The following is a 26,203-nucleotide window of genomic DNA, read 5'->3' on the forward strand; positions in this document are numbered from 1 at the left end:
AGAAAATCTACAAGGGGGCACTTAGTTTTACCTTTTCCCCCAGCTTCCTTTTTACAATTCTTGACTCTGCTCAGGCCTATGCAGCTATCCCTGGCAAACTTGACACATCCATGCTGTGACCACCCAACAACCAAGCTCACGGGGGCAAACTTGGCCCCAAATCCGGACTCCACCACTCCATCTACAGTGGGATGAGTCACTTTGCTACAACAAGGAGGAAGGACGTGGGTACTCCTCTTTCATAAGAATGGCCAATGCACACTGAACTCATTTAAATCTTACAAAGATCCCCTCAGATTGGTCACTTTTATTATCCCTGTTTTACAGACAACAAAACAGGGTAGAGAGAGGCTCAAGGTCAGAGCTAGTAAAAGCTATGGTCAGGATTTAAACCCAGCCCATCATGCTATTCTGGTGCGCTCTGGAATCTCAGATGCCTGAGCCAGAGGGAGGGAAGTTCCTGATCCAGACCCTGCTCACCCACCTTCCCGTCCTCGCCGATGCTGTACACGGTGTTCTCGTCGTAGCTGAACTCCACGGAGTAGACCTCCCCGCAGTGGGCCCTCCAGCTCATCGCGCACTCGTGCTGCTGCATATCTGAGGCAACAGACGCCACTAAGATTCCCGCCCGGGCCCTGGGGAGGCATCTGCCCATGACAGGAGGCACCTGCCGAAGAGGCCAGGCTGCCCCTGAGCCTCACAAGCAGCTTCTTTCCCTAGGTCATAAGTAAGGTTCAGCAATCCCTGGGCAGAGCCCGTATGTCTAGGAGGACACACAAGTCCTTCCTAGGAGGCCTCTGTAACTGCCTACCAGGGCACCCTGGGGATCTGTTAAAGACACAGTCACTAGTCCCATCCCAGACCCTCCGACTCTGGGTCTCCTGCGACAGGCGCAGCATGAACATATTTAAACAGCACGCCAGATGATTCCAGTGCACACTGTTGTAATGCTTTTATGTTATAATCAACTAGCCGCACCAAGAGGACAGGACAGCATTACTCTCGTGTGTCCTCTTGTCCTCTTGGATCTCACTTAGGCCTGAGGACTCAGATGGAACAGCTCAAGACAGATGGGCTGCTAAGCTCCACCCCTCCTGCGTCCACTGAAACTGACCATGTGCAAGGTGATTACAGAGGGTGTTCTGGAAACAGCAGACCCTGACCAAAGTTAATCTCTATTATGAGCATCTTGAATTGGGTTTGCTAGCCTATAGTCCAGCGGGAAAAACCCAGCTCTCTTCCCTGGGCCATTTAAGGAGGGGACCAGGATTGCCATGAGCACACTTGCTTACCAAACAGCCGGATGACGCCGTCAGCCGCCCCTGTGACCAGCAAGTTCCCATTGTGATTGAAGGCTGTGCAGTGGATAGCAATGGGCTCTGGATCCAGGGAGAACTGGAGCTAGCAAAAAACAAATAAATAAATTAATTAAAAAATTTAATGGAATAATAAGCCAAAATTCAAGACAGTTCTCTCTGATAGGAGGTAGGAGACAGAGATTGGGGAGGGGCACAGAAAAAATACTGGTAATGTTTCATTTTTAAACTGTCGTGGTATATAGGTGCTTATTTTACTGCTTTTCTTCTCATTATACCATATATCTATGATTCCAATATTCTCCTGTATGTATTCCATATTTACTTTGTAATTTTAAAATAACAAGTGAACATAAATTACAAATCATAGTAAGTGCCTTGAGGAAAACAGCAAGATTAAGAAGGACCTAATTAAACTGAGTTGTATACAGGAAAGCTTCTAAGAGATGCGGCAGGACAGATGTCTGCCAGACAGAGTGGGCTAAGAACCCTCTGGAGAGGGGACAGCATGCAGGAAGGGCCTGCGGTGCAGGACGAGAAGGGCAGGAAGTACCAGGAGGCTGGAGCGTGGGGAGGAGTGGACCATGCAGGGCCTGAGGGAATTCGGATGGGAAACCTGGCAGAGCAGGAAGGAGAATGACGTGCTGCACTGTCTGCTTACCCCTGGCGGGGGGTGGGGTGGGGAGTATAGGGTGTGGTGGCCACAGTAGGAGGTCCTGCAGCTGTCCGCTGAGGGGCGCTAGAGAGCAGGTCTAGGGTGTGTCCCTGGAAGTGCATAGATGTGGTCAGACTGGAAACACATCTTGGAGGTGGAACTGACAACGTTTGCTCATGGATTGATTGTGCAGGGTGAGGGAGAAGGATGGGCCTAGAAAGGCACAGTTTCTCAGTGGGATGCATTTGCCAAGATGAGGAAAACGAGAGGAGGAACAGGCGTGGTGGGGCGCGGGGGTCAAGAATTCGGGTGTGGCCCTGATGGGCTAGAGACACCTGTGAGACTTCCGGATGGGAATTTACACCATTTCTACCTACCGGCAGATGCAGTGAGGAGCAAACCGAACACTCAGAACACAGGCCACCTGTAAGACAGGGACCCTTCAAGTGTCCAGCAACATCAGGAAACCATCTGTTTAACTTAAGGCCACACCACTTCTGAGCACCAAAACTAACTTTAATAAGAAACATCACTGCCTTTTAAAGAAGTGACTTTAAACATCATTTAATCTCCCTAGGCCTTCGGGTCACAGCTGCAAGCATCTACTGTTCTGGGCGGGAACAGGTCCTCAGCTCCTGAGGAAGGTGGGCCACGTGGCCCCATGAGCAAGCTTTCACACGGCTGTCACTTCTCAAGAATACGCATGTGTCCTCACTACTTCTAGCTGCTGCTATAATTTTTAAGCAATTCTAAGTTAACAGGGAGTCAGAAGGAGATTCCAGTTGTCTCCTAAAAAATCAACCACTTGAATGCACGATATTAAGTGAAAGAAGCCAATCTGAAAAGGCTGTGTGATTCCAACTAGATGATATTCTGGAAGAAGCAAGACTATGGAGACAGTACAAAGATCCGCAGCTGCCAGGGGTAGGCAGGAGGAGGGATGAAGAGGTGAAGCAGAGAGGATTATTAGGGCAGTGAAAATTCGCTGTATGATATTATCATGGGGGATACGTGTCATTACACATTTGTCCAAACCCACAGAATGTTCAAAGCAAGAGTGAACCCTAATGTAAACTGCGGACTTTGGGTCACTATGACAAGTCAGTGCAGATGCATCAAGTGTAACAAACGTATCACACTCCGGTGGGTTGTGCACAGTGGGGGAGGCTGTGCACATGAAGGCGCAGGGCCTACCAGGGAAATCTCTGTGCTTTCCTCTCAGTTTTGCTGTGAACTTAAAACTGCTCAAAAATAAATGAAGTCTTTACAGATAAACAAAAATTAAATAAAATTTTTTTTTAAATAGCCACAAGGGCCCTCTAATAGGCTGTGTGTGACTTCTCAGTTTGTGGCACAATTCTGAATGACTTAGGTTGCTAGCAATCTGCCCAAACAGGGTAGGACTCCTTTTCAACACTTCAACTCTCAAATTTCCTGACAAATCAAAACCTGAGGAAACCAAAGCAAAGAGAGTGAAAAGACTCAGAAGTAGAGTCTGGGAGGGTGACAGCCCCAGGGAGACCCCAGGGGCAGGGCCCGTACCTGCTGCTTCATGGTTTTCGTGTCCCACAGCAACAGCTTGCCAGGAACCTGGTTAGTGCCCTTGCTGCCAATGTCCGGGGCCAAGAAGTCCCCCTGAGAAGTGAGGCTCGGAGCCGCAGCCGAACAGACGAAAGAGGCCCCACTGGGGCTGCACGCGAGAGACAGGATTCTGCAACACACGTGGGGCTGGTCAGCACTGCACCCGCCACAGAGGAAGGATGAGCTATGCCTCTGAGGCTGGGCCCTGCTACAGGAGACAGGGCAAGAGGCTCAGCAAAGGACCAGGCCCACAGGGCACAGTGAGTGGGGGCCGGCCAACAGCTCACCTGGGCATATCATCGTGGATAGTGATTTCACAGAGACTCTTCTTGGCTTCCGTCTCATAAAGGCGCACTGTCCCCATGCCACTGCCCAGCAAGAGCTGGAATGAGAAAGCGTGGGAGGTGTGAAGAACAGCCCGGGGTCAGGCTGGTCAGGCAGGACCACTGTGGGCCAGGCCCCCTCTTGTGAGGGACCAGTCCGGGCAGGCTGCAGGGGTGAGGCCCCGGCACTTCTCCAGGTAGATCAGTGAAATCTGGCTAAAAAGGACCTCCTTGAAATCTAATAAAGACATGAGAGCTGATCTTGAACACAAGCAGAATCACAAAAGAAATCTGGATGGCAGAGAGGCATCAGCTCAGATGTGCAGTAGTGGGAATGTTCTAGCTGACTAAAGAAGACCCTCTGATCTGCCCTCCTTTTCTTTCCGTTTGAAATCCCAGCTGTTCCAGACCTTCCCTCTCGCTCCTGACTTCCCCCACCACCTCCCTGGGTCCCGGCCCTGGTGCTCCCCGGGCCTGGGTCACTGCCCCGTGTGCGTGTTCTGGAGACAGCTTCAGCTTGGGTCTGTGGAGGCCTCTAGAAAAAGCAGAAGCAGCTCTCCTTGCCTTCAGGAATTTGTGATTTAATGGTGAAAAGCTTCAAAGGTAATAACGAGTACCGCCAGAAGAAAGCACCAGAGGCAGGTCTGAGGGTGTTCCCAGGAGCGTCACCCACGTTATGACCTCGGCATTCACTGGGCAAATCACACTGGTGTGGGGAAGCTCCTGCAGATAATTCCTGCAGCTGTCAGAAATTACAAAAAAATAAGGTTTTCCCCATGTGGGGCCTGTTATGATCCCCTCAAAATGAACACAACGAAAGAAAAAAACTATAAATCAACTTTGCCTGCTTAACTACAGATCCTATCGCAAATATTAAAGTCCAGAAGGAGGAAGACTCTCCTAACACGACTGCGTTAGACCTGTAACGAGACAGGACACCACCCACAGCTGAAGCTGCTTCCCTTGGGGCTGGCACAGCGAGAGGTCTCAGCAGCAGGTGGGAGCCGCTGAGAATGTTTGTGGTGGGTTGTTAGAAACGCGGACAGACGACAGGAGCTAATGGGGGAGAACAGGAAGGTAGCGGGTCCCTCCCAGGGCAGATAGAGAGGGGACCAGACCACCACAGGTAGGAAGATGGCCTGTGCCGTCTGACCGGAGAGCTTTCTCCAGGCCCCACCGCAGTCTAATTTCAATTCTGTGAGTCCAGTACCCTCCCTGTCGCCCCCAGACAGAAGCCTGCTGAGACAGTCTTGGATGTGTGGTCCCCAAACTCCCAATGAGAGAGAGAAGGGAGGCAGCCTAGCTTGGCTGCTTCAACTCAGCCTGTGGTGCCAGAGGCGATGGTGGAGAGCCCTGGGGAATTCGTCACTTAGATCGCAGAGCGAGCACGAGGCAAGACGTTACTCACCAGCCTGTCCCGCTTGGTGGCCCACTCTAGAGAGAGCAGCGGCGACTTGGAGATGGAGGACGCTTTGGTCTGCATGATGGGATTGAAGGACCACACCTTGATGACCCTGTCTACGTCTAAGCTGGCGACCCTCCTGCCCGAGCAGTCCACTCTAAGGCCAAAGAAAGAGGGAAGCTGGTAGCATCCTTGCCTCAGTCGGCCACCTCCTCAGCTAACATCCAGGTGATGGCTGTTCTGTTGCCAATTGTTTTAAAAAATAATCGCCAATTGCCTACACACCAAGGATGGGCATGGACGATTTCCAGAAATATTCACTCACTCATTTGTCCAAGAACTACCTATGAAGCAGCCACTGTCTGCCGAGCCCTGTGGGTAACCCTGGGGACAGGACAGTGGGCAAGATGTCCCCGGCCCCGTGCTCAGCACTCGCAGGCTCTGGAGACTGAGAGCCTCCAGCCTCACAGCTCCGGAGCCCATCAGGGCTGTCAAAGCAAGGAACCCACCGACCCTCTGTCCACCCCAGGAGGGTCTGTTCATGAAAGGGCAGGTTTTTACCATGTAAAATATTTACCATATCAAATATTTACCTGAAAGTACCCACATAAAGCAAATTAAAGTTGAGTGAGTCTAAAGTTGAGTTAAATAAGAGGTAACTTGTTCCTAAAGCTCAGACTCCCATGGTTAGAAAGGATGGAGAGGTTTACCAGGCCAACAGCAGCTCTGAGCAGGACCCCCGATGACAGCTGCCGTGCCCTCCTCTGACTGTTCAGGGGTGACCACGGTCCTTCTGGGACCATCCCACCATCTGTACCTCTGTTCTCCCCCATCCTCCTGCCTGCCACACCTTCACAGGCACAGCCCGAAAAGACCAGCCCCCACCCCGGTCAGTGTACTCCCTGGTGGGCCTCGCCCCCACCCGAACCCACCTGCAGTGCATGATCGAGGAGTGGTGCTCTCCGTACTCCTCCTGGCCCAGCACAGTGAATGGCTGCTCGGGGTGGACCCCTCCGCCGTCAGGGCCTGCTGTGGAGGCCCGTGTCAGCGTCTCTGCCGCCTCCACGTGGAGCTCTGGGCAGGGTTCTCCCTCTGGGCCACTGGCTTCAGGCTTCTTCTCTGCACACTGTGCAAAACAAAGTGGGACAAGTCACTGTGACGGGTCTGCTCTGGGCTCGGTCTTCACCTCCTCCGGGGACACACAATGGGATATCCAGAACGCCAGGCCACAGCACAATGAGGGAGGTCTTGTGGTCTCAGAGCCTAGAGGAGAGCTCTGAACTGCTAGAACAGTGCCCACTCACCCCCGGAAAGGCAGGGGCCCGCTTCACCGACGGCCCCTTTCTAGAGACCCTGCACCTCACATAGGCCCTGCTAAGGGAGGAGGGGTCACCGGCGCCCCTCCCTGTCAGGGCTGATGGGGCTCAGGATACACAGTGCCTACACAGGCCAATTACAACAGAAGCCACTTAGTGAGTGCCTACTGTGTGTCCCATGCCGTGTGAGTATGAGTGATTCTCTCACTTAATCCTCCCCAAAACCATCTGAGATCCCATCATTAACGCCATTGTACAGCCGTGGAAACTAAGACGGAAAGCTGCAGAAGGTCAGTAACTTGCCCAAGGTCACGAGCTGCAAGGGGTAGGATGTGGATGTGAAGCCGGGTCAATCAGAGGTAAGCCCGGCCCTCACGAGTACTCCACCATGCCAACCAGCACCTCCTCCTGGGAGGGGGTGACTGAGAGGCTGAGGCCACGGGCCAGGCATAAACATGGCCACCCAAGGACAGCAGCGGAGCAGAGCAAGGCCAGACGCCAGAGGGCACCCCACATACCCTGCCACCCCGGGGTCCGCAGCTGCCCTGGTCTCCGCCTCCTGGTGCACTAAGTGGTGGCTGCCACATCACTACCTGCTCACCCAGACATAACCCAGGCCGGTGCATCAGCCAACCTCTGCCACCCTGTGGCTCCTGATGCTCCTCTGGGTCACAGGAAGAGCAGTTCTATGGTAAAAAATAACAGAGCACAGAGACCTCGGAGCTCAGAAAGGAGCCTTATGGGAGGGGCTGAGCTCAGGTGCATCTTTAATCCTGCAGCTCCTGCCAGAACAGAAGGATCTGAGATGGGAGTGTCAGGGTCTATTACCATCAAACCAGAACCACTACAGGGCTGGGCAGGGGCAGAAATGCCTTTAAAATAGGCAAGTAGCCCCAATTAGGAGACAAATGATCAACAAGGTGGCACAGACAAGAGACACAGGCAGTAAATCCCTTGGGCTTGTTGTCTTCAATCCAGAGCATCTGATACAATGGAGGCAGCTTATGCTACCAGGAAGAGCAGACCCTGAGCCATGTTCAGCAGCAAGGGGAGGCTCAGGGGCAGCATGGCAAGGGCCTGGGTCGCCGTACGACATTGTGTGGGCACATGGCCTTCAGGGCCGCCACTTTAGCAGATGGGCCTCAGGCGGTGCAGGAAGACAGGCTCCTGTGATCAAGCAAGTCTTGGGGATTCTGGGTTAAACCAAGGGAAACAAGTGTCTCTCTGCCAAGACTGAGAGCGTGCGGCATGCTGCTATTAACATGCACAGTTAACTTTTGGGGAGGACGCTGTATGCAAGGGGTCCCAAACCAATTCAATCACAGAACCCACATTGTGGGAACACTTTCAGTTGGCATCTTATGGCCCCAATTAGGGAAATATTATATTGGGAAAAGGGACCACGGAGGAGCCAGGCAAAATATCAGGAAAACAGCCAAAGCACAGGCAATTAGACCCACTTAGGCAAAACCACACTCTACACAGCAGCAGAAATCAAGAGAGGTGAGAGCAGGCCCTGCACGCCCCCTCCATTTCCCACGGCCCTCCATAGTAGCCATGTGCTGTCCGTGCGGCAGGCGTGAGAGGCCAAGCCATACCTGCAGAGTCAGAGAGAGCAGCTCCTTCCTCTCCTTGCCGTGATCCTGCAGGCGCTGCTGCCGGTGCTGCGACCAGCTGGACTCCCCGGTGGCCAGCCCACTGAAGAGGCTCTTCCTGTCCTTGGGCCCACACGCCGGCTCCTTCCCCTTAGCGGTCTAGAGGGAGAGACAGTAGGCTGGGAAGTCTCTTGCCATTTGTGCCCAGGCCATGACACCGGGCCAGGAGGGAGCAGGAGCCCGGGGGTAGCGTCTCCACCCACAGCTCCTGGGTAAGGGTCCCCTGGCTGTGCTGAGCAGGGAGTTAAAATGTTACCATCTCAACTGGTGGGCAAGGGCAAGAGCGAAATACGAGCAGTCTGGACCCCTCCTCTCCTGTTCTCTAGTTCCTGTCACAAGAGGACAGATCACCAGCACCCTTCAGCCTGCCACAGCTGTCACCTGGAGGTAGATAGACATCTATCTCCTTCATCTGATCGGAACAATTCCCTTTAGTTACGGGGCAGGAGAACAGCACTTACTAAGTGATGAGCATGAGGCAGGTCAGGCCCTATGATTGGTGTTAGAAACATTATCAACTGTATGTTTGGGCAATACAAAGAAATATATATTTATGCAACATACAATCTGGAGGGAAAAAGGAACACAAGACCCTCTCTTGTTTTGGGCCAAGTGTATGACTAAGCCAGCTGATGTAACAAATATTGAGGTATTTGGAAATGATCACTAGGCAACCAGAAATTCTTAACAGAAATTATTGAAAATTCAAGGAACTTGGAGCAAGACAAACTAGACAGGAAAGAAACTGGCATCTTCTGGCTCTTTTTCGTAACAAGAGTGATAAGGTCAACCAAGGTTATAGCAAATGTATTCAATAACCCCCACTCTGCCCCCATGGAGAGAAGATTCTTAATCTAGAGGCTTCTTAACAGGAGCTGTCACCTAAGCACCTTTCCAGATTCTCTGGCTGGCCTTTTTCCAACCTTATTCCACAAACTGTGATGGTCAACATTGCCTCCCCCATCCTTCGTTTTATAGTCTTAGCAAAGGGATATGATGCAAACAGCCACTGAGGCTTGGGACCAACCTCCTCACAAGCAGTCTCTACACAAGACCTTAGTCAAGAGAATAAACTCACCACAGTCTGCTTGTTGCTTTCTCGTTCTTTTACTTGTTATTTTTTTGTTAACACTAAACAACTCAAACTGATTAACATAGATTCCTTGGGACCTTGGAGCCATGTAAACAGTTAAGAAAGAAAATTTTAAAGGACGATCAGTTTACCTGGAGCCTAACTGTGGCTGACCTACAGGATATTTGTTATTTTTGTTTTTCTGACCAAGGCAACCTCCAGTGGTATCTACTTATGCTTGTAACAGATGTTTCTTCTAGAGAGGGTATTTGATTCTCTGAATTCTGGCTTATTTTGGGAGAAGTAGGGTTCTTGGTCAAGCCAAAAGAAATAACCTAAGAAGAAAACCAACAACAACCATAATGAAATAGCACCAAAATATATTACTCATTGAATGTTTACCATCTGCAAGGTACCATGCCAAGAACATTAAAAACATTCCGTTAAAGAGGAAGACATGATTTTAACATGAGGAACTGAAGCTTAGAGAGGTTGTTATTTGGTCTACACTGGGAGAACTTATTAGAGCAGGAATTCACACCCAGATCTGACAGGAAACCCCATGCTCTGAGAAACCTGAAGAAAGCAATACTATGAAGGGAGCACTTGGAAGAAAGTGATGTTGAATAGAAAAGATAAGAAGAAATGTCATAATCCTGAAGCTAAATAACATAACTAAGACAAGGCCCTCTCTTTGTGCTTCTGGCCATTCTTCAGAGGTATCCCATGGGCCATGGAACATTGAACAGGTTCCAGAGTTTCAGAAACTGAAGAAGACTTCTCTTACCTTCCCAGAAGCAAGAGGTGGGCAAGACAACTGATAACAGAGAGGTCTTTAGGTAACCATGGCGTCCCTCACATGGTCCCCAGAGGGGCCGTGCTCACTCCCTGGGATGTCACCAAAGGGTGCCAGCCCTCGTTACATAAATCCATTGAGTCCTCCCCATATCTACTGATCCAGAGGGCAAATTAGACTAAAGAATTCCACAGAGGTAGCTAAATGTATGTCAGACAAAACAGACTTTAAGCCAAAGACTGTAATAAGAGACAAAGAAGGTCATTATATAATGATAAAGGGGTCAATCCAACCAGAGGATATAACATCTGGAAATATTTATGCACCTGAAACAGGAGCACCTAGATATATAAAGGAAACATGAACAGATCTGAAGAGAGAAACAGGCAGCAATACAACAAGAATTAGGGACTTAATACCCCACTTTCAACAATGGAGAGATCATCCAGACAGAAAATCAATAAGGAAACATTGGACTTAAACTACACATCAGATCAGATGAGACTTAATGAACATTTACAGCACAGTCCATCCAGAAGCAGCAGGATACACATTCTTCTCAAGTGTACATGGAACATTCTTCAGGACATATCATATGTTAGGCCACAAAACAGTCTTAATAAATTTAAGAAGACTGAAATCATATCAAGCATCACAGTGGAATAAAACTAGAAATCAATTGCAAGAAGAAAACTAAAAAATTCACAAATATGTGGAGATTAAACAACATGCTTCTCAACAACCAATGGGTCAAAGAAGAAACCAAAAAGTACCTTGAGACAAATGAAAATGGAAACACAACATACCATAACTTATGGGATGCAGCAAAAGCAGTTCCAAGAGGGAAGTTCACAGCAATAAATAACTACATTAAGAAGAAACAAAGATCTCAAATAAATAATCTTCTCAAGGAAAAAGAACAACAAACAAGGCCCAAGGTCAGCAGAAGGAAGGAAACAACAAAGATCAGACTAGAAATTAATGAAATAGAGACTAAAAAGACAATAAAAATGATGAAATTAAAAGCTGTTTTTTTAAAAAGATAAAAAAATAGACAAACCTTTAGCTAGACTTACCAAGAAAAAGAGAGGACTCAAATAAATAAAATTAGAAATAAAGAATTCTAAAACATGTCTCAAAAAGCTCTAACATTTTGATAGAAAGGACAGGAGAACTGGTGGTAAGGGTCACCTTTTCCTAACCTAAAAGACAGCTATGGGAACTCCACAGCTAGCTACGTAAACAGTGCTAAGGAGAAGGAAAATCAGTTTCCTGGGTTGACAGCTGTTTTCCAAACTAGCAGGATCATGGCAAGTGAGGAAGTGTCAGAAATCCTGAAACAACTATCATGCAGGTTTGACAGTTTTATTAACCTGACCAATATCTTTAAACTGGATATTTGAGAAGAAAAGGGAAAAGAACCCATATAATACTGCATTCATGCCCCGGGAAAACACACAGACCACAGGGGTATCCTGCCTGGGACCAAAGTTGGGGAATGCTAGAGGGGAGACAGGCACCTTGTGGCACTCTCTTCTTTCCTGACTCACCCACTACACCTGATAAATGGTGTCTTTCTCTTTTCAACACTTGGTGTTAAGAGTGCTCAATTCAACTGGCCCATATTCATGGACCAGGGAGGTTTAGGATGGACTTCAAATTCCTCTAGCTGACACAAAAGCCACTTGTTACACTTCCCCAGCAAGCTGGGGAAATACAACAATAAGAAGTACAAAGGGTGTGATTCCCCCTAAGGCAAGAGAGCAAGGAAGTTGTCCAGTGCATCACCAGGCTGGGGACTGGACTATACTCCAAAATGAAAATTCAAACAGGCATTAACAAAGGGCACTGCAATAAATTAAGAAGAACTACTTTTATGACAGGGTAGTTTGCACCACGAGAGCTACAGACCCATCAGAGCCTGCTTAAAGAGAGCTTCTCCTCAAACTGCATCTCAGTTATTTACTAAAGAAGGGTGAACACCACCAAACAATAATAATGCAGCTGTCCACACAAGACTTTAAGAAGCAGGTTAAGGGAAACTTGTGTCTAGTTACAAAAGTACATAACTTAAACAAACGTTTACTGTGACATAACCGGAAATTGAGTGTTTTACTTTAAGAGTAAACCTCATAAAAATCTTAACTACTGGATTCATATAACATTCCAACTGTCCAGATTACATTCTGTCATATTCTATCGTAACCTACCTGTCTCCTACCGCTCAGCAGAGATATCTGAACCTATGCTGTATCATTTGACCTTCTTGCTTCTCACTCTGGACAAGGATATAAATTAATTTTCAGTGGCCTGAAGACGGCTTGCCAGGCAGTCATCCAAATGGGGCAGAGAACAAGTCCCAGTAATTTGGTCTCACCTGAAGCAAAATAAGGCCACCCAGAAGGCAGGTCCTCATAACACTGAAATTACAAAATGAAAGATGCGGAAGAGGGCTCCCTTTTCCCCCATTCTGCTAAGATCCATGGAAACGGCCTCAAGGGCAGCTGTTCTTACCGCTGAGGTCTCAGTAGCTGTGAGGTAATTTGATACTAATAAGAGTTACAAATACAGAAGTTTGTGGACACTTTGCTTTCTTTACATTACAGCCAATTAGAGGTTATCTCTATAATAACATAATTCCCACTTGTAGTCCCATAGCTTACTGAGTTGGGGTGGAAGGGACGGAATCACAGCTGGAGGGAAGGAGTAAAACTGCAGGCTGGGTGCGCCTGCTGTTGAGGTGCCCACAGGGCTAGTATCATAGAGATGGCAGGAAAGCTTGGGAAGTGTGGTTTTACAGTTACTTCCATTTGTGTTTTAAATTTTGCCTCCAGATTCGTATTGAAAGCATGGAGAGTATATCACCACATATTTTGCCATCATAATGCTATGAACATTTCAGTAATCATGACAACAGTTATGCTGACCTATCACAAGTGGGCAAAATGCTGATGTGACTGAAATTTACAATGCTATATGTAAATAATATTTAACATAGGAAAGCCTAAACATTTCACATATTGCTAATTTAGTCACACAGCTTTTGTGTTTTTGTTTGCTTATTCATTAATAGTAAAAAAAAAAAAAAAAAAGACGGAGCTCTGGCATGGTATTAGTGAGAAAAAGACTATGTGCTTAATATGCACTAATAAGCAATGTGGCTTATTAAAAAACCAATGTCATCTTCTACTGAGTTAAAAGCTACCCATCATTACAATCATAGGAAGTGATGAGACCACTAACTGCACTTCGTATTGTAAGAGAGCATCTCATACTGTACACTCAAATGTGGCATCAATTGTAATAGGGAAATTAAAAAATTAGAATGTCCTCTCAGAGGAGGGGGACCAGGATGGTGAGGGGTCTAGAAATCACACCACATGGGTAAACAGTTGAAGGGAGATAGAGGAATGACCAGAGTGCTTAGCACAGAAAAGACAGGAAGGGATGTCCTAACAAGAAGCCTTATTCTATGTAGCTCCAGGGCAAAGCTAAGATCAGTGAGTAACAGATAGAGAGGTTTCTACAAAGAGCTTCTAACAGGCAAACCACTCCACACTGACAAGCAGTGAGTTTGGCACCACAGAAAGCAATCAAGCAGAGTGTGCTCCTCTACTCAATAGGAGGGTGGACCAGAAAAGGTACTCCATCTCTAAATTCTGTGACTTTCTTGAACCTCAAATAAACTAGTTATTTTTAGAATTGAAACATCAATGCTAAGTCCAATTAATAAATCAATGAAATGCAAGTGACTCAATCATCGGATTTTTCAGATGGTAGACATCTATGATCTCCATTCAGGAAACGGAAAGAAGTGTGCTCCGTTAACATATCACATAGTGACCCAAGCTTTGTTTGAATTTATTTTAGAGGCAAGGTAAGGAAGGTTTGCTGCAAATTACACACTCTTACCCCCATCTCTTGAACATGAACTGCACAAAAAATTCCCAGTCCCATTTCAACCTCATCATATGACACTTAATTCCTGAACACGCAAAGAGCAAGGCCCGAGGCTTAACCCCAGAGAAGCTGTCTCTGTTTCCTTTCAAGTTAATAAAACTGAATTTCATAATTTTATGCACATTTCAAGGGACCAAACACTCCAGACATCATCTATTACACTTATAAAAGATTAAAGGGTGAGAGACATCTGCAAAGCAAACAGTAAGACTTACTCGGCCACATTCCACAGGACTGGAATTCTAATCTTAAGGTTTGAACTTCAGAAAAACAGTCGTAGGAATAACCGTGGTTGATTTTTGATTGCCTCAAACAAACCTCACGGATGCTAAGGTTGTAGTCATTGGGCAGAGTTGGCACTTTTGGTCTTGGAACTGACTCGGGTACCAAGTAAGCCAGTACCTTCACAGATACAACACCAACTACTAAATGTATTGACTCCTTATAATCTGCCAGGCACTGCATATCCCAAGGGCTATTCTATCAGCTGAAGTAACTCTCCCTGCAGCGAGTAAATACTATTATCATCCCAAATAAATTGGGGTGAATTTAAGCAATCTGAGCCAGGGTGATAAATACGGAGCCAGAGCTGAAAGCACAGTTGCCTGACTCCAGAGCCCAGGCTCTTTCTTCTCCAGCGTCCTGCTCAGCGCCTGCACTTCACCAACAATACTGAACCCAAGTGCTGTGCAAAAGGCCCGCCTTCCCGATGGCAGCCTGTGGTGGACCCCTACCTCCCTGAGGCAGCAAGCTGCCCCAAACTGCTGTGTCACCTGCAACTGTTCTCAAGCCAAGGGTGGCAGGAGAGGAAGGGAGACACTATGATGACTTACTTTATCTGTAACTAATAAAAAAATATATGAAGAGAGAAAGGGTCCCTACCCAAGCAATAAAGAGTAACTCTGGATCATTAAACTTTCCCTCTGGCAGGCATTTCTGAAAGCAATGAATTCTGACCATAGGAATTTCATAGGAAAACTAGTCCGTGGGACCCTCAGCTGTTTTGGATGTAGGCTGACATAAAAGAAATTCTCTTGCAAGAATCTCTTGCAAGCTTCTACAAAAGTGAAAGTCCTTTGCAGAATCAGTAAATACCAACTTGTAAAAGAAATACATTGATTCAGAAGTAACTCTAATTTACTCTTTATCTACAAACTACTTAATATCACCAGAAATTCAAAATTCCAGAATTGCTTGAATTCACGCTTGAGTCACCAAATCACAGTCATAAGCCCTCATGAGTTCAGAGAAAATTCATGAGAAAAGGGAAGGGACCTCCACAGCACACTTCCTCTCACTGCCATCCAGCCGTCACCCGCAGAGTGTCGCAGGCCTTCGAGAGCCGGCACAGGAGCATAGGCGATGGTCAGAGTGGCAGCGGGCTGGGTGAGGAGGGAAGTCCCTTTGGGTTAGACCTGGGTCCGAGATCTGGCACTACCCTTGGTCAGCACACGTGCATCTGCCTACCACCTCATTAGCTGGCGGCAACACCTGCCATTCTAGCCGGAGGTGAGGATGTGGGGGTGGGTAGAGAATGCATTAAGTGGATTTCCCTCCTTATTCTCTCAGTTCCTGCACTATATTCTTATCCTGCCGAATCATCACTTGTCTGTGAAGGGAAAGCAGGAAAGGAGGAAGAAAGGGAAGGAGTCATGAATTTAGGATCTCATCAGCATACCAAAGAAACCCGGCCTAAGGGGTGGGCAGACAAGTCTGCACTTGACCAGTAGGTCTGGAAGTGCAATCAGATGTCAGAGGCCTCTGGCAAGAGTGAGAAAGGCAGGGCTTGCACTTACCTGACTGCTGGAGGACTCTTTCTTGGCCAAGCTCTGAGCCTGAGGGGGGCCCTGGGCAGGTAACAACCTTGAGGGGCTCTTCTTACTCTGAGGCAGCAGTGAAGACAGGAAGCCCACACGAGGCGACTGGGACAGGGCAGCGCTCCTCTGGCTGCACATCATGGCTCTGGTCAAGCAGACACACCAGCAGGTCACAGGGCTGGGGGGGCCGCGGGAAGCTTAGCTAGGGACTGGGCTGTGGACAGTGCCAGTGACCAGGGCCTTAGCTGGGTCCACACGCCCAGGCTGTAAGGCGGCATTATCCTTGGTACCGTTTCTTGTACAGAAGGGAGCTGGCAGCCTATCTGGCACAATGGTGAAGCCTGTGGCTCTTCTTTGAGGGCTGTGGGAAAGCTCAGGGCTGCACTGTCCAATAGCCACTGACCACATGTACTGCTGAAATGTGGTTAGTACAAATCCAGATGTGCTGGAGGTGTAAAATACACTGGAATTCAAGACTTAGAATGAAAAAAAGTATAAAAATTAATATTTTGTTTATATTCCTTCCATGTTGAAATAATATTTTGGTTATATCGGGCTAAATAAAATATATCACTAAAATTAGCTTCACCTGTTTCTTTAATTTTTTTAACATAACTACTAACAATGTTTAAATTACATTTTGGCTTGCATTTTATTTCCACCGGGCGGCACTAGCTCAGAAACCAGCGCAGTTTCACCTGGAGCAGCACTTGGCCATAGGTAGGCCTGGAGTCTGCCTGCCTGGGTTTGCACCCTGACCCACAATCACTAACTGTGACCTGTCTATGCCTCTGTTTCTTCAACTGTTACTTTGATTATCATCACCTGGATCTTTAACCGGCTCTTTCTTACAGTCACTCAAATACCTCTCTCCCAATCCGCCTACCTCTTCAAAGCCTGATAGGAGCACGCTTCTACCGCGGAACGCATCCAACCTGGGGTTGTCATCTTTTCATCCATGAGGTGCTCCTTTCAATGCACCGAAACTTCCCAAGGCTTTACGACAGGGGTTATTTATCCAGGCTGTGCACATCTGGATGCACAGGCCCCTGGCAGAGCTGTGCAGCTCCCCCTCCCTGGGCAGGCTCAGAGGCTGGGAGTGGGGAATGACTCCTTGGGAACCTTCCTCAGAAAGCTCAGACAAGAACAGTGAGTGCCAGGAGGAGGGTCTTGGCGAGGTGCTCCCCAGGGGAGAACACAGGGGACAGGGGAGTGGAGGGGACATGGCCCCCCGAGTGGCAAGGTGCAGTGCACACTCACAGTTCCGAGTCTCCCAGGCGGTCCATGTTGGAGACATAAGGAGGCAATTTGTGTTGAACTGGGGCCTCTTCCTCTTCTGGCTGTTGCTCCTCTTTCTTCAGTCGGTGGATTTCCGCTTGCAGTGCAAAAAGCTACGTGGGGGTGGTGGCTAGTTAGAAGGTGACCTTGCCTAATCTTCCCTCCCCAGGTGAAGATCAGGCACATCAACATCCAAAACCCACCCTCCTCACTGGCTCAAAAGGCCACTGGCCCTTGGCCTCAGTGCCTGTGTCCCTCTCTGCTCACCGTGGACTGGAAAAATGGGCAAGTGGCCACTGTTACCTGACTCTAGGGAGGTGAGAAACCTAAAAACCATTCGATACACAAAACCCATTTTTTTTTTTGGTGAGGAAGACTTGCCCTAAGCTAACATCCACTGCCAATCTTCCTCTTTTTTTCTTTTTTTGCTTGAGGAAGATTAGCCCTGAGCTAACATTTATGCCAATCTTCGTCTATTTTTTACATGTGGGATGCCTCCACAGCATGGTTGATGAGCAGAGTAGGTCTGTCCCAGGATCCGAACCTGTGAACCCAGGCCACCAAAGCAGAGCATGCAGAACTTTAACCACTCAGTCATGTGGCTGGCCCGCCACTTTTTTTCCTTTTTATCATTTGACTTATTTCCCTTTTATCATCTGACTTGCTTCTTCCTGAATTCGCTGAGAAAAACAGCTCTGCCCAATCCCCCTTTAATCTTTGGAATCTACACAATCAAACTTTGGAACTCTCCCAGAAAAAATGTTTTAAATGAAGCTCAGCATTTTTGACCTTTTGCCTGAAGAAAACTACATACACACACCCAAAACCCAAAAATCTTAAACTCTAAAACGTAAACAACTTATAATTCTCCTTTTTTTGAAAATCTTCCTTTTTCTGAAGATATCTTAATTTCAAGGACAGAAAAATGATCCTCAGGCAAAATGTAAAAGCAAACGTGGGTCTCCTGGCTCTGCCATTTTACCAGACTAGAGAAACACAGAGCTGAGCAGAACAGCTATATCTGGGTTGTAAACAATACAGACGTGGAAAAGGACTCGGGTTACAAAATAGACACGAAAACAGGTTAGTCGTAAGGCATGAGCACATACAGTCTTTTCCTCTTCGAAGTTCATTACTGTTTCTATGCTGTTCATGCTACACACAGGACTTAAAATATGAACCTCGCTTCTGGTTTTCAGAGACTCTTACAGCCCCCGAATCCCCAACACTGACTCCCTGGTGAGACACGCTCCTCTGACATCAGTGCTTTCCAGTACTGATCAGCCCTCCGCTGCCGCTACCCTATCTCACACACGAGAAGCAGAAGCACTTCCCAAGCAGCAAGATTGTTCAGAACAAACCTTCTGGCGCAGAACTTCATTTTCTTCTTGAACCTGGCTGGTCCTCTGGCATTCCGCGTCGAAGTTCAGGATCACGGGGACTGGTGCACAAGGTTAAAGAGTAAGCCTGCCTGTGAAACGATTAAAAGTCCTTCCCAAACTCCTGACACAGCAGCCACGTCCTTGAACACGAGACGCGGGGAAGAGAGAACAGACTCGGTGCTGTGGGCTCTTCACGGCTTTACGAAAAGTCTCTCCCCCGATGCTGGGCCTGGCCTGATTTCATTTAGACAGACTCACAGGAACATGACAATCTGCCCAGCCAGCCCACAGAGAGGACATAAATCCAAACCTGAGTGGTTTTTGCCAAATACCAGCAGTAAAGAGCCAGGATACAGTGGGCTTCACAGCCAGTTTACTAAGCTTTAGCCACATTCGGCTAAAAGAGAGCTCGGCAGCCAGTGGCTCTGCAGGCAGACGGCCAGCTGCTCTATCAGTTGGGCAGGAGGGCTGGCCACACGCCACCCCATGAACATCCACATTCTGGGTCAGGGTGTCCGTCTCTCCCAAACATCTCAGACAGCTTCAGTCAGGAGGGGCACACAGCAGGCAGGGCCTCAGTGCTGGGGAAGAGACTGTGGCTGGAATGAGCGTGGCCTGGTTTGCAGGGCACTGTCTTCTACTGATAAGATCTGGAGTGACATTTCCAATTTCCCTAGAGGGCCCACATGGTCATGCCATAACCACCTCTGGGCTGAGGCCCCTGCTAGTTTCAACTGAAAGCCCTCAGCACGAAGAGCAGCAGGGAGAGAAAAAAGACAAACTTGGAACGAGTGGGTGGAATCCACACTCACCCACAACACGAAAGGAGAATGCCCTTCTTACCACCCGCAGAAGAAGGTCCTCCCAGAGGCCAAACAGCCTCCGGCGGCGGGCCGGCGGGCCTCCACACGCCCAATTTATCAGTGACTCACCAGGCAGCCCCATTCAAACCAGACTCCCTTCTCCTCCCCTAGACTTCTAGCCTAGAGCACGAGCAACAGAGGATGCCCCTGGCCTTGGCCTCGGGATCGCAGGCTTTCCAGCACAAAATGGTAAATACGGCAGGCTGTAAATTACTTACGTTCTCTCTCTCTCAAATATCCACACATATATTCTTAAAGCTGCTCTGTTTTCTGGAAAGTTGAGGAACACTGAGGTCACTGTCACATGGTGGTAGTTCCAGCCCAAGAAGTGTTCTTACCTGCTACCTAACCCCAACAAAGGCAAGCGATCTCCCCCAGGGCACAGGCCACTCCCAGAGAGGGTGCTCTGGAGGCTGGCAGTTTCACTAAAAGCAGCTGCCTACCAACCCGTGTCAGCTCTGGGTGAGGGCTCCTCTCAGAAGCCAGCACTAACACCCCACTGCCATGACAGTCTCATCCCTGTGCACAGCGTCAGCTCTGAGACCTATGATTCCCTGGCAGACTGATGAAAATAACCACAATCTGTGCAGCCCCTCACGACAAATCCTTGGGCATTTTGTAGAGAAATGACTGCATTAAGAGCAGCGGCCACTGATCACACTGTCTAGATGCCTCAGACTGGGCCCAGAGCCCCAGGCAGCTGAAAGGATATGCATGCACTGAAACAGGACACTCAGGAAGTTGTGCAGGGACACAATGAAGGTGTCAGCCCACTGTCGAGAGAAGTAGGTGGCAAAGGTGGGGTTGGTGTCTGGGGATGGCAGGAAGGGCAGGACAAACCAATCCTTCCACTCGGCCTGGTTCTGGAGTTCTGTGGCCTGCTTTGCAAAGAACTCCTGAGCCTTGTCATTTCTGTTTGTCTGCCAAGACAGAGGAGGGAGCAAGGAGGGGGAAGAGACAGAAGTCCAGAGGTAAGATTCTTCATCACTGCACAACACAGAGCCTTCGGATACCAGCCTACTAGGTAAGTGGCCAAACATGATCTACAAACTTATAAAATAAAGGAAATCATCACTCTTTTCTCAAGTTCCTTGTAATTTCAAAGAAGCTGGTTTAAACAGAAGCCCTGATGATAAATTCCATCCTAAAAATTAATTCTTAGTTGATTTTCAAATAATCTAAGTGACTTATTCCCCCAGGTCAGCTATAACCTTTATTACTCAAACTTTAACCCAGCTACTTATGTTCTTTAAAACACCACCCAGGCTTACGTGCTTAAAACAAGAGGGGAATCAGGAAAGAGGAGGACAAGTCAGATGATCTACAGATGAGAAGGAAAAACACAGGAAAACAGCCAAAAATAACTTGCACTGTGACTGTTTCACCTTTTCCCAGAGTAACATACCGAGTCTTCCCTAGGGGTTAAAAGAAAATCTATTTCTGGATCAAAGAACTCTCTCCACAAGGGATCCCTGTACCAACAGGCACCTGGATTGTGTAGACAAGATAAAAGCGGAACAGGCTGGTTTTCAGCTTGTTGATGGTGGGTCTATATATATCCTCCAAATGGCTGAAGAGCTGACGCTCCAGGTAGCTCCAATAATCCCGAAGAGCAGCCAAGTCATACACCTGCATTAACTGCTGCAGCTGGTCCACAATCTTGTCCACCTGGTGAGAGAAAGAAGGATGGAGAAGGTGGTGAAGGACAGAACAGAATTGTCCCCTCACTCCACAGAGTAAATATGGCTTTTTCCTTTTGCTGTGGCTTCTAGATGTTATTTTTTTTTAAAGTTAGCAATCCATAAAACTTTCAAAACAGTAATGGCTTTTAGGTTATTTTCTGATGTTAGATATGTGGTTTGACTCTCTAACATCGTGGAAATTTCAGGTGCCAGAAAGCAAGGGATCTGGGTTCAGGTCTTGGATCTGCCTGACTTACTCATCCAACTTGGCAAAGTCACTTCATCTCTCTGGTCTCAGTTGCCTATGACTTCAACAAGTGAAAATACAGAGAGTGAGACAGTCTCCATGGTCCTCCTCCTAGCTCTGCCGGGCCAGGATTCCATGGCTCACAGTGAGATGACTCCTTCAAGTCATCAAGGCACCACCAAAGCCCAGACCACTGCTCAGTGTGTCAGCCAAAGAAGTCACCTCCTTGTGAGGAACAATCACACCAGAACACAGTCTGGAAGAGGTTTTGGATACCAATACCAATCCAACATGCCCATGTTAAAGATCAGGACGCTGAGGCCTGGACAGCTGAAATGATTTGCTTTTGCCACTAAGCAGACACTAGCTTCGGGAAGACAAGAACCCAGGTCTCCTAACTCCCCTCCAGTGCTCTTGCTGATGGCTCACTGTCTCTCTCAATTCACCTGCCAACACCAACTGAAGTTAGCAAACAAATCACACACACACAAATTCCAAGAGCTTCTCAGCAGAAAATCATGTCTGAGCAGAGGAAGTATAACGTTTTAAAATGTTCAATAAAGGCTTCCTCAACTGCCGAAGAACACTGCCAAGGAGTCAGTGACAAAGCCATTTTACACAAACACCACGGATACTTGAACCCTGCTAACACTGAGGGCTGCAGAAGCCTTTGCTCCCAATGCCTTCGGAAGCCAACTTTGGAATACTTCTGTTGCCAAAACTCAACCTTAGCTCCTAAAACCTCCTGGCCATCCTGGCCCACGACAGGCCACCAGCTGCTGAGAGGCTGGGATGGAGAACGGAGCCCTGGACCAGGAGTCAGGGCAGCTGGGCTCTAGCCTAGGCGATGCTCCTGACTCGCTGGGCAACTTCAGGTAGGTCACGTGACCTCTCAGGGCCTCAGTTCCTCATCTGTCAAGTGAGGCCCTGACGCGCCAAAGTCGACGGTCCCCCCGGCGCGGTGACAGCGCCGCTCCCGCCCCGGAGGGCAGCGCTGGGGGACAGCCCGCTCCGGGATCCCTCGGGGTCGCCTCTGCCCGCGCCGCGCCCGCCGGCCCCTCACCCGGAACCCCTTCTCCTTGTCCGCCTTGATCTCGGCGTCCAACTGTCGCAGGGTGTGCGTGAAGCCGCGGAAGAGCAAGTACTCGCGGACCAGCTCGTCCGTGCGTTGTATGGCCTCCGCCATCGCTGCGCCAGAGCGGGGAGGAGCCGCGGCGGGCCAGGACCGGGGGGCGGGGCCTGGGCCTCGGGGGGCGGGGCGGGGCGCGGGCGCCGAGGACGTCACGCCGCGGCCGGCCTACCAGCACACACGCCGCGCGCGCCGCGCGCCTGAGGCCCCGCCCCGGCCCCGCCCCACCGGTCCGTCGTCAGCACTCTCTGGGTGAGCGACTGGAAGGCGCGCTGCTTGCGTTAGTTTCCTGGCTACGCTGGCGGCGGTGTTGTCGTCCGAGTTATTGAAAGCAGCGGCCGCTGTCCGAGTCAAGGAGGGCTGGACCTTGGAGATAGTCACGAGGCGGGCTGGGGGCTGAGGTGCCTTGCTCATTGGCATTACAGCGCAGACTCCTCTGTGCCCTGCCCTCGTTTTACAAATGGGGAGACTGGAGTCCTAAGGGGCAGAGTGACTTGTGGGAAGTCCCACAGCCAAGCCTGTCGTCAGAGAGCTCTAACTCCCCCCAAAGCCCCGCTCTTGTTAATAAGATTAACTATGCGGCAAGATAACCAAGACACACTGTTGAGAGGAAAAGGCAAGTTTCAGAACAGTATGTATAATAGGGTCCCAGTTTCTTGTAAAGAAGAAAAGAAAAGAAGGAAAAGAAAAGTACGTGTGTGTGTGTGTTGTACATTTTAAAAATTCAAGAAGATCATACGCTAACCGCTTGTAGTTTTCTCAAAGAGGTGAGATTACGAGGGACTTTCACTTCCTATCTTTTACGATTTTTTGTTTGAAATGTTTACAAAGGGTAAATATTTTTGTAAGCATGGAAATAGCCAGTATCAGTGAGCCTTACTTTCCTTGTCTGTAAAATAGTGACAATAGCACCTACCTTGCAGAGTAGTCCTGAAAATTTAATGAGATAATGTATGTGAAACGCTTAGCAGTGAATAGCCCACCTTTAAAAAGCAAGGTTTGTGCCTTTCTCTTTCCCTCTAGAGGAATGGCTCTGTATTTGTCAAAGTACAACTGAGAGTCATCTCTGCTGCTCTGCCCAGACCCTCCAAGCCAACTATATGGGAACTTAGCCCCAGAGGCCTCTGATCTCTGCTAGAGGAACCTGAAAAGATAACAAAGAGCAAGCCACAGCAAGACAAGGTAGAGACTGGTTCCATCTCTTCGCCTGCTTTACCTGTCTCCACAGGTGTAAGTATCCCCAGGCAACCAGCCTTGCCCTGTGGGGCAGGAAAGGAGAGTGACTGCGGGGAGGACCAGACCAGATCCTACATTGCCTGGGATCTCAGATCTTCGAAAGTGAACTTGGGAAATCTGGACTAGTAGCAACCGCCAAAACCTTCCTCTATGGGGAAAGCTGTGAATTAGATTTCCCTGAGGGCTTCTGAAGTGTGCAGCCACAGCTCCCACCTCCCCAGCCTCCTCCTGCCCTGGCCCTTCCCAGACCAGAGCCTATAAAACCAGCTAAGATTGGTTTTCGGATCAATGAAAGGCAGTTCCTCTGGGCCTTAGCACAAGCTCTTTCCTCTGCTTGGAATGTCTTCTCCTAGATTCCCACGTGGAGAGCTCATTTGAGCAAACATGGGAAGGAGGCTTCATGGATTTGTGCAAATGTCACCTTCTCAGAAAGGCCCTCTCTGACCATCCTGTACAAAATAGTGCTCTCACCTCCAGTGTTCTTAACCCCTGGCCCTGATAGCTGTTTCTCCATAGTGCTTATCACCATCTGACAAACTAGATGTTTTACTTATTTAATTTATTGTCTCCCTTCCCACACTAAAATATAAGCTGCATGAAAGCAGAGATTTTTGTCTGAATTGTTTGCTTCTATATCCCCAGAGCCTAAAACAGTATCTGGCTTACAGTAGATGCTCAATAAATACTTACTGAATGCATGAGTGAGGGCAATTTCAGTGAGGGTCCCAGCAGGGCAGCCCTATTGGAAGGAATATACACTCTTGAATTACTCCTGTGTGTGGGCTTCTGACCGGTTTCCCATCCTAAGCATTCCTCTTCCCCCATCTTCTCTTCATACCATTTTACTCCTCTTTAAAGATTTTTGGAGATATTTCACTGAGTTGTCTTATGTCATGGAGAAGGCACTGGATTCTCCAGCTCCTTCATTAGCTGCAGTTAGTTGATCTGATTAAGCCTTTACTGCTTATGCTCTGGCATCTGCTATGAAAGTAGCAGGTAGCCTGGGGTCACTTAAGAAGGTACTATCAGGGCCACAGCTGTTCCATTATGCAAAGAGAATTATGTGGGTGCCCATGAGGTGAACCACAAGTTACCTTTTCTTCCAATCTAGTCATCTCTCTTTGCCTTTGAGCATTAGACTTGGAAGAGAAGGGAGGACAAGGAGCACGGGGACGGTGGAGGGGCAGTGTACACTTCATGAGCAGCTACTAGAAGCCAGGCACTGTGCTAGGTGTCAGGGACATATTCATAAGCAAGACCACTGTCTCTGCCCTCAGGACCAGCTCCGGCTGGTCGGAGAAGCGAGACAACTGAAGCACATACACTCTGGCTGCAGAGTAGAGTCTGGAGTGGATGGGAGCAGGGCTGGAAGGGGGATGGACGTCAGTTAGGAGGCTGTGACATTCCAAGCAAGAGATGAGACTAGACTGGGGGAAGATCTGAGGATTATCGAGGAGTGGAATCAACTGGACTTGGTGATTGATTAGCTAAGGTGAGTAAGGAGAGGAGTAGTCAGTGATTGGCAGGTTTCTGGCTTGGGCTTCTGGATGGATGATAATACCATTCATGGTCTGACAGAACTCAGGAAGAGGAGACTGTGGGGCATCCAGACACATTCTTCTGGGTAGGAGCTAAAACAAACAGGGACGTGTAGACAGTAAATAAGACTGGGACCTGGAGCATGGCCGCCATCCTACCTCACCCCCCTGGAGGCTTCAACTATTACCTGTACACTCAGGACTCCCAAATCTTCCCTGCAGCCCAGACCTTCCTCCTGAGCTCCCGCCCCAATCCCTGGCAATATTTCCATCTGGATATTCCACAGACATCTCAAACCTAACTGTACCGGTTCAGTTGAGAAGCATTTACAGAGGCTCTTAGTTCGAAATGGTGAATGAGGGCTTCAGTCTTGCTCCTCAGAGGGAGCTACATTGTACATTGTACATTGCTACATTAGACTGTAGAATTCAGCTCCTGTTTCTCCAAAGTGTAATTGTGTCACAACTGCATCAGAATTACCTCAGGGTTTTGTTAAATTACAAATTCCTGCGACCAACCCAGACCTACTCAGTCAGAATTGCTTGGGATGGTGCCTGGGGATGTGCATTTGGAGCAAGCTCCAGGTGATTCTTAGGGACACATATGTTTGAGAATCACTTATTTCATGGTAAGAGAGGGTAGATGGGGTCAGCTGCCCATCAACAGGGTTCCATGTATAAGTGAGTATTTTAAGCTTAATAGCAATACTGATAATGTTTTATAGCTGCAGAACACTTGTACATACCTTATTTCATTTGAACCTCATGCAGCCCTGTAAAGTCCTTTTTTCTTTGTCTTTGAAACAGGAAACTGAAGTTTAGGGAGACTGAATGACTTAGTTAAGGTCTCAAATTCACGTTTCTGATTCAAGTCCACCAGTGCTCTGCTGAGAGCTTCACGGCAGCATCTCTGAGTCAGTCAACTCGTGAGACAGGCCACTTGGGTGAATGAGGA

At 48.5% G+C, this 26,203-nt stretch overlaps 1 protein-coding gene across 4 annotated transcripts; it reads right to left on the reverse strand.

Moving 5' to 3' along the window:
- Positions 1–280: 280 nt before the first annotated feature.
- Positions 281–22,600, reverse strand: LOC103563102 (WD repeat-containing protein 91). Of its 4 annotated transcripts, none has more exons than XM_070606818.1 (13): positions 22,409–22,600; positions 20,905–21,084; positions 20,129–20,336; positions 18,533–18,615; positions 17,154–17,284; positions 15,873–16,038; positions 8,192–8,347; positions 6,210–6,403; positions 5,284–5,434; positions 3,840–3,934; positions 3,514–3,682; positions 1,293–1,401; positions 281–597 (listed from the first exon to the last, which is right to left on the reverse strand). In XM_070606818.1, the coding sequence occupies exons 1-13, from the start codon at positions 22,529–22,531 to the stop codon at positions 407–409; spliced, it is 1,956 nt and encodes a 651-aa protein (XP_070462919.1). In that variant the 5' UTR covers positions 22,532–22,600; the 3' UTR covers positions 281–406. The 4 variants fall into 4 exon arrangements, with proteins under 4 accessions (XP_070462919.1, XP_070462918.1, XP_070462917.1 ...); XM_070606817.1 differs by having other exon boundaries at positions 3,514–3,757; XM_070606816.1 differs by having other exon boundaries at positions 3,514–3,760.
- Positions 22,601–26,203: the final 3,603 nt, after the last annotated feature.

Source organism: Equus przewalskii, unplaced genomic scaffold (genome assembly GCF_037783145.1).
Source record: "Equus przewalskii isolate Varuska unplaced genomic scaffold, EquPr2 contig_5746, whole genome shotgun sequence".
NCBI classification, from domain to species: Eukaryota; Metazoa; Chordata; class Mammalia; order Perissodactyla; family Equidae; genus Equus; species Equus przewalskii.